The sequence below is a fragment of the Oryctolagus cuniculus genome, chromosome 21 (genome assembly GCF_051225735.1).
Source record: "Oryctolagus cuniculus isolate XC-2025 breed Fujian yellow rabbit chromosome 21, ASM5122573v1, whole genome shotgun sequence".
Taxonomy (NCBI): Eukaryota; Metazoa; Chordata; class Mammalia; order Lagomorpha; family Leporidae; genus Oryctolagus; species Oryctolagus cuniculus.
The window spans coordinates 10589448-10596908 of NC_142887.1; the positions used below are offsets into that span (position 1 = coordinate 10589448).

A 7461-nucleotide genomic window follows, 5' to 3' on the forward strand; every position below is an offset into this window, starting at 1 on the left:
TGCTTTGCTCATCGCAGCCATCGCTGCCGCTCAGACACCACCACACACGGTAGAAAATCCCAAAACCCAGGGAGGGAGGGGGAGGGGCCCTCCCAGATTCCAGCTCCCAGGAGTCATTGCTCTTAACAGGTTTTCCTGACGGTGAGTAGTGATGCTTCCCGAGTCCCAGCAGCAGGGACAGAGAACAAATGCCCGTCACTGCAGCAAGCCTGGGTCCAGGGCCGCCTGACGGACAAGGCACGCACACAGGACGAGCGGCGCGCACCTGCACATCGCGGCCAGAGACACTGGCATGGAAGTCGGTGGTGCACTGAAATCCAGCCTCTGCCCTTATGAGCTGGGGGGCCTTCAACACACGACCCACCTCTGTGAGTTTCACTTTCTGCATTTTGACATCAGAATCAGTAACAGTCCCTCCCTCTTTGGCTGTGGTCAGGATGAAACAGGTACATGGATGCAAAGCACCGAGCCTGGGCTCCAGCCTATTGCAAGTTCTCTGCACCGCAGGTGCCAGCATCATCTTCACCACCATCGTCATCGTCAAGTATCCCCGGATGTGGAGGAGTCTGATATTAAGTCATCCTGACTCTTGCTTACTATGAAGGGTCCATGATCCCCTTTTATGGCATCCAAGTATGCAACTGAACTCTCCTAATCAAAGCAGGAGTATCACTGGGGCCTGCGTTGGGGCACAGTGAGCTGAGATGCTGCTACTGGTGCCGCCATACCCATATGGGTGCTGGTTCCAAGTCCCGGCTGCTCCACTTTCAATCCAGCTCCCTGCTAATGTACCTGGGAAAGCAGCGGAAGATGGCCCAAGGGCCTGGGCCCCTGCCACCCACATGGGAGACCCAGTTGGAGTTCCAGGCTCCTAGCTTCTGCCTGGCCCAGCGCCAGCCAGTGTGGCCATTTGGGGAGTGAACCAGCGGATGGAATACCTCACTCTCTCTCTGTCTCTCCCTCTCTCCCTGTAACTCTGCCTTCCAAATAAATAAACAAATCTTAAAAAAAAAAAATGTAGAAGGACAGCAAGAATTTGTAAGACAGAAATAACCAAGTAGCAATGTTCTGCAGGGTGACACTTAAATACACTGGAGGCCGGCGCCGCGGCTCACTAGGCTAATCCTCCGCCTTGCGGCGCCGGCACACCGGGTTCTAGTCCCGGTCGGGGCGCCGGATTCTGTCCCGGTTGCCCCTCTTCCAGGCCAGCTCTCTGCTGTGGCCAGGGAGTGCAGTGGAGGATGGCCCAGGTGCTTGGGCCCTGCACCCCATGGGAGACCAGGAAAAGCACCTGGCTCCTGGCTTCTGCCATCGGATCAGCGCGGTGCGCCGGCCGCAGCGCGCCGGCCGCAGCGCGCCGGCCGTGGCGGCCATTGGAGGGTGAACCAACGGCAAAAGGAAGACCTTTCTCTCTGTCTCTCTCTCTCACTGTCCACTCTGCCTGTCAAAAAAAAAAAAAAAAATACACTGGAAAGCAAAGGGTGTCCTGCTGAGATCCCTTTGTTCAAGATTAACTTTACGAAAACAGGAGTTTTAAAATATCACGCAGGCCGGCGCCGCGGCTCACTAGGCTAATCCTCCGCCTAGCGGCGCCGGCACACCGGGTTCTAGTCCCGGTCGGGGCGCCGGATTCTGTCCCGGTTGCCCCTCTTCCAGGCCAGCTCTCTGCTGTGGCCAGGGAGTGCAGTGGAGCATGGCCCAGGTGCTTGGGCCCTGCACCCCATGGGAGACCAGGAAAAGCACCTGGCTCCTGGCTCCTGCCATCGGATCAGCGCGGTGCGCCGGCTGCAGCGTGTCGGCCGCGGCGGCCATTGGAGGGTGAACCAACGGCAAAGGAAGACCTTTCTCTCTGTCTCTCTCTCTCACTGTCCACTCTGCCTGTAAAAAAAAAAAAAAAAAAAAAAAAAAAATCACGCACTGACTGGAGGAGGCTGTGCCTATGCGGGGGCGGGGTACAAAGGAGCTGCCTTTACCTTCTGCTCAATTCTGCCGTGAAGCTAAACCTGGTCTAAAACAGAACGTCGCTCATTAAGAAAAACACCTCCTTGAAGATCAGTGACTCAGCTGAGCACAGAGGTGGTGAGACTGACAGACAAAAGACACAGTTGCTTTCACAGACCGTGGGCAACTCAAATCGGGTTCAGATTTGCAAACATCTCACCAAAGCTTACGCTCTCCAGTAGCATTTTTTCCCCTAACTAGATCATCGCTGTAGGGTGCTGGTGCGGAAAATGCTACATCCATTTGGAGGTAACACAGGACAAGTGCTGCTCACGTTCCACTCGTCCGTGCTCGTAAAATGGGCAATTACCGCCCTCTCAGCCTTTTCAAGAGGTCGCAGGCAGGGCCGGCGCTTGTTGTATGGGCAGAGCCGCTGCCTGCAACGCTGGCATCCCGTATGGGCGCGGTTTCAAGTCCTGGCTGCTCCACTTCCGATCCAGCTCCCCACTAATGGCCTGGGGAAGCAGTGGCAGATGGTCTAAGTGCTTGAGCCCCTGCACCTAAGTGGGAGACCCGGATGAAGCTCCTGGCTCCTGACTTCAGCCTCACCCAGCTACAGTCATTAAGGGCATTTGGGAAGTGAACCAAAGTGGATGGAAGATATCTCTCTTTCTCTCTCTCTCTCTCCCCCCTCTCTCTCTGTAACTCTGACTTTCAAATAGATAAATACATAAAATCTTAAAAAGCAAACAAGGAATCATTCGCATGCTACTGGCTCTGAAGTCAGGAGTGCACGCTAACGTTCCACGCTGATCCTCCGTGCGTCTGAGTTTAGCGCTTCTGCTGAACGGCCGTGGAGCCCCGTCCACAATTCCGGCTGCTGCTGTTGTTTTCTCGATTGTGCAAGCCAAGCAAGTGACAGCGAGTGGCCTCTCCCGCGCCAAGTGCCTGGTCAGGAGACGGGCCAGCCAGCTCTCTCGCAGGGGGTGCCCTGCAGGTATCAGTGGCAGGTGACAGTCGGCTTGCCCGAACTCACCCTTTACATCCAGGGCATTTTCTGGGTTCCCGTCTGCCCAGGGGATTTTTATTACTTGTTTATGCAAACAGCAGGTTGCATAAGAGCCTCGCTGCCTTTTTTTTTTTTTTTTAAAGCGATTTCGTAGCTTCCTGGTAACCATTCAGTCATCTATTACAACACCCTGACATGACATAAAGGCGAGCCTGAGCCGCAGGCTCCCCACACAGACGCACACCTCCTTCCCAGGCGAGGCGCTCCTGCGCGGCCCCAGTCTGGTCTCCCCATGAACCAGCACCGCCCGCAGAGCCATTTTCTGGAGATAGACAAGAAGAACTGCTGCGTGTTCCGAGATGACTTCATCGCCAACGTGCTGCCGCCTGTGCTGGGGCTGGAGTTCGTGTTCGGGCTGCTGGGCAATGGCCTCGCCTTGTGGATTTTCTGCTTCCACCTCAAGTCCTGGAAATCCAGCCGGATTTTCCTGTTCAACCTGGCCGTGGCTGACTTCCTCCTGATCATTTGCCTGCCCTTCCTGACGGACAACTATATGAGGAAGTGGGATTGGAGGTTCGGGGACATCCCATGCCGGCTGATGCTCTTCATGCTGGCCATGAACCGCCAGGGCAGCATCATCTTCCTCACGGTGGTCGCCGTGGACAGGTACTTCCGGGTGGTCCACCCTCACCACGCCCTGAACAAGATCTCCAACCGGACAGCGGCCGCCATCTCCTGCCTGCTGTGGGGCGTCACCATCGGCCTGACGGTCCACCTCCTGCGCAAAAGGATGCTGACCCAGAACGGCCCGGCCAATCTGTGCAGCAGCTTCAGCATCTGCAACACCTTCCGGTGGCACGACGCCATGTTCCTTCTGGAGTTCTTCCTGCCCCTCGCCATCATCCTCTTCTGCTCCGTCCGGATCGTCTGGAGCCTGCGGCAGAGGCAGATGGACAGGCACGTCAAGATCAAGAGGGCCATCAACTTCATCATGGTGGTGGCCGTGGTCTTCATCATCTGCTTCCTGCCCAGCGTGGCCGTGCGGATGCGTATCTTCTGGCTCCTGCGCACGGCGGGGACGCAGGACTGTGACGTGTACCGCTCCGTCGACCTGGCCTTCTTCATCACCCTCAGCTTCACCTACATGAACAGCATGCTGGACCCCCTGGTCTACTACTTCTCCAGCCCCTCGTTCCCCAACTTCTTCTCCGCGCTCATCAACCGCTGCCTGCGGAGGAGCCCAGCAGGTGAGCCGGAGAACAACAGGAGCACCAGCGTGGAGCTCACTGGGGACCCGAGCACCGCTCGGAGCGCTCCGGACGCGCTAGTGGCCGAGCCCAACGGGCCACGGAGCCCCTCCTACCTGGTCCCAAATCCTCGTTAGACGGTGGTTCCGAGGAAGGAGACTGTCGCAAGAAGCGAGATCTCTGGAGAGACCCGGGGCTGGCGCACAGGGCGCTGTGGCTGGACTTGGCTTGAGGCTTCCTGCAGCTTCCACCTTCAGAGACTGGGATTTGGAGAGACGGCGTGGTCCTGTGGGCAGTGTGGTTGCAAGATTCAGCCACAGACATCGTGAGGGAACAGATGGCAAACTTCTGGGCATCTGCAACCGCTGCTCAGTCTCTGATCCCTGCAGCACTGGAGATGGGCGAACTGTCCAGGTCTCTGTTGGGCAGAGCTGGAGCCCCACGGCTGCCCCTGGGGGTCTGTGGCTTGTCGGCCTCCTTCCTTCGCCTGCCTGAGACGTGGACGGTTCTCAGCTCGTGGGGTGACGCCTCGCCTGTGTGTGAGCTCCAGCAGAGGCAAAGAGTGCTAACAGACTGGAAGGGACGGACGTGGCTCCTGGTAGAAGCCCAGGGCATCACGAAACAAGCCCTTAGGTCACCTTACACTTTAGTGGACGCGGAGCAGGCAAAGGGACTCATACATTTTGGATATATCTGAGTTTCCAGCTGTGGTGACAAGGGGATTAGCCCCAGGAGGGACCGAGCCAAACAGTGTTATTAGGGGAAAGGAAATGGTCTTTGTGCTGCAGCCAGGCAGGGATCCGGCTCCTCGGATCCATTCCTCTCCGTGTACACTAACGTGAGCGCTGAGCAGTTCAAAGGCTTCGGGACGAAAGCTGCTTCTGTTTGCTTAGGTCATTCACAGGGAGCCACTCCCGGGTGCCGGGGGCAAGGTTCCTTCTGGCTCACTTGCTTGTGTTTCTGTATTTAAAAGAAATTGACCATTTCAATAAATTTTGATAGGAGACGCAGTCTGGCATTGTGTTTGTCTGGGTTACGGTTCACAGACAGATTTCTAATTTAGGCGCAGACCTTCTTGGGTGGTTAACTCTGTCCTGGCAGAAAAATTCTGTGCACTGGAAAGCAAGACAAGGACTGGGGTGCCGGCGGCGTGGCGAGAGATTGACCCAGAAATCACACTTGGCGTCCGGCTGAGGATGGAAAGGGGCTGGGACACCTGAGAGCCATCTAACGTGGAGGGGCGCCCGGGCAAGGTTCCAGGAGGAGTTCACGTTCTATCTGGAGTTTTGTGAGCCCTGCTGTTAGCGTTTGTGTGTTAAGGAAGGGATCGGATCAGACTCAAGTCTTCTGCAGGAGGCGGAAGAGTTTCCTGCAGGGCCTTTTCAGTTCCCAGTTCCGAGACAGAAAGGAGATGTTCTGGTTTGAGTCCTGATCCGCCCAAGTTTCTGTTACGCTTTCATTTCCATCTGCCGTCCCGCCTTCACGGCTTGAGCGAGATGAGCGAGATGAGGCTTGCTCCAGCCTCCGCGCCTGGACACAGATAAGGAACTTAACTATTCAGACGCCCAGTCCCAAGAAGGACGCGTTCCTGGATTTCTCAAGACCCGCGTGTCTGCAGCACCCAGCAACGCCCAGCGTGAGAAAGTCAAAAGCGGGCACCGCCTTCTTGGGAGGGGACGGAGGAACTGAGCTCAGTGGGGCCCCCAGCTGCTCGCCCCTGGAAGCCTGGCTGTGAAACCCCAGGGCTTTGCGGGGACCGGGCGGCTTGCAGCATTCGGAATTCAGGTCTCATCCATTCACTCATTCAGGCCCCATTGGTGTCCGCGTCTTCATCACCGACTCCGCGCCTGGGTGGTGGCCCTGGAGCGAGGACTGAGGCAGTCTGGGTCTCCTTTGGACTCAAGTTCAAGGTTGAGGGGGAGATGGCAACAAAGCAAACACGGTTGTAAAGGGAATGGGATAAGGGGCTCCAGGGAACGTGGAGACACAGCAGGGTGAGTGGGAGGAAGAGTAGCCCGAGCTGGGATGCATGGGGAGGCCTCTCTGAGGAGGTGACTTCAGGGTGAGCCATGAATGACAAGACAGAGCAAGCCACGCAAGCGTTACGGGAAGGGGGCGGCACGCCACGTGGGCATCAGTTCAAGTCCCGGCTGCTCCATTTCCGATCCAGCTCCCTGCTAATGTGCCTGGGAAAGCAGCCGGAGGGTGGTCCAGGTGCTTGGGTTCCTGCACCCATATGGGAGACCCATTAGACACTCCTGGCTTCAGATCGGCCCATATCCGGCTGTTGTGGCCTCTGCCTTTCAAATAAACAAACAAACAAAGATTTTTTAAAAATATCAGACGGACACGCTAGGCAGAGGGAACAGGGAGTGCGTAGGCCCTGGGGTGAGAAGTGGCTGGGGTGTACGAGCATACTGGTTTCCTGTGGCTGCCTTAACAGATACCCTGATATTGGACAGCTTAAAACAATATAAATCTGTGTTCACTGTTCTGGAGGGCAGAAGTCCAAAGCCAATGTGTCAGCTGGGGCTGCCCCTCCTGGAGGCTCCGCCCGACTCCACAGCTGGAGGTTGCCGGCAGCCCCGTGTTCCTTGGGCACAGACTCATCCCCCATCTCTGCCTGCATTTGCACGTGGCCTTCTCCTGGTGCCCTGTGCCTTCTCTGCAGTCCCGAGGACACTTGGCACTGGCTCTCCCCCCGAGAGTCTGCCTCTAGCTACACCTGCAGAGGCCCTCGTTCTAGTGAGGTCACGTTCTAAGGCTCAGGGTGAACCTGCCTTGAGGAGCCACACTCCAATCGCCTGTAATGAGGAAGACAGAGTCAGAGCAGCTGGCGCTGTGGGCAGGCGGTGGCTGCACCCTGAGCAAAGCAGAGATGAGACAAAGATCCTCTTAGCCCGAGCAGAGAGTTTCCAAACAGAATGCCACCTTTATTTTCTTCAAAACAAAACAAGCACGCGTGGGCCCAAGCATTGTGACACAGTGGTCGAGAGGCCACTGGGAAGCCCACAGATGGGAGTGCCTGGCTTTGGGGCCCGACTCCACTCATGACCCAGCTTCCTGTCAATGTGTGCCCTGGGAGGCAGCAGGCGATGGTCCAAGTTCTTCTTTCCCTGTCACCTACATGGGAAACCGAGGCTGGGTTCCTGGCTCTTGCCTTCGGCCTGGCCCACTCCCAGCTGTTGCAGACATTTAGGGAGTAAACCAATGGATGGAAGATTCTCGCTTACTCGCTCTCTTTTTCTCTCTCTGTCACTCAAC

The 7461-nt window shown here is 56.7% G+C and overlaps 1 protein-coding gene across 1 annotated transcript; it reads left to right on the forward strand.

Moving 5' to 3' along the window:
• The first annotated feature begins 3125 nt into the window (after positions 1-3125).
• On the forward strand, positions 3126-5207 carry HCAR2 (hydroxycarboxylic acid receptor 2). Its single transcript, XM_002722739.6, has one exon. It carries the CDS (start codon positions 3243-3245, stop codon positions 4332-4334), a length of 1092 nt encoding a protein of 363 aa, XP_002722785.3. The 5' UTR covers positions 3126-3242; the 3' UTR covers positions 4335-5207.
• The last annotated feature ends 2254 nt before the right edge of the window (positions 5208-7461 follow it).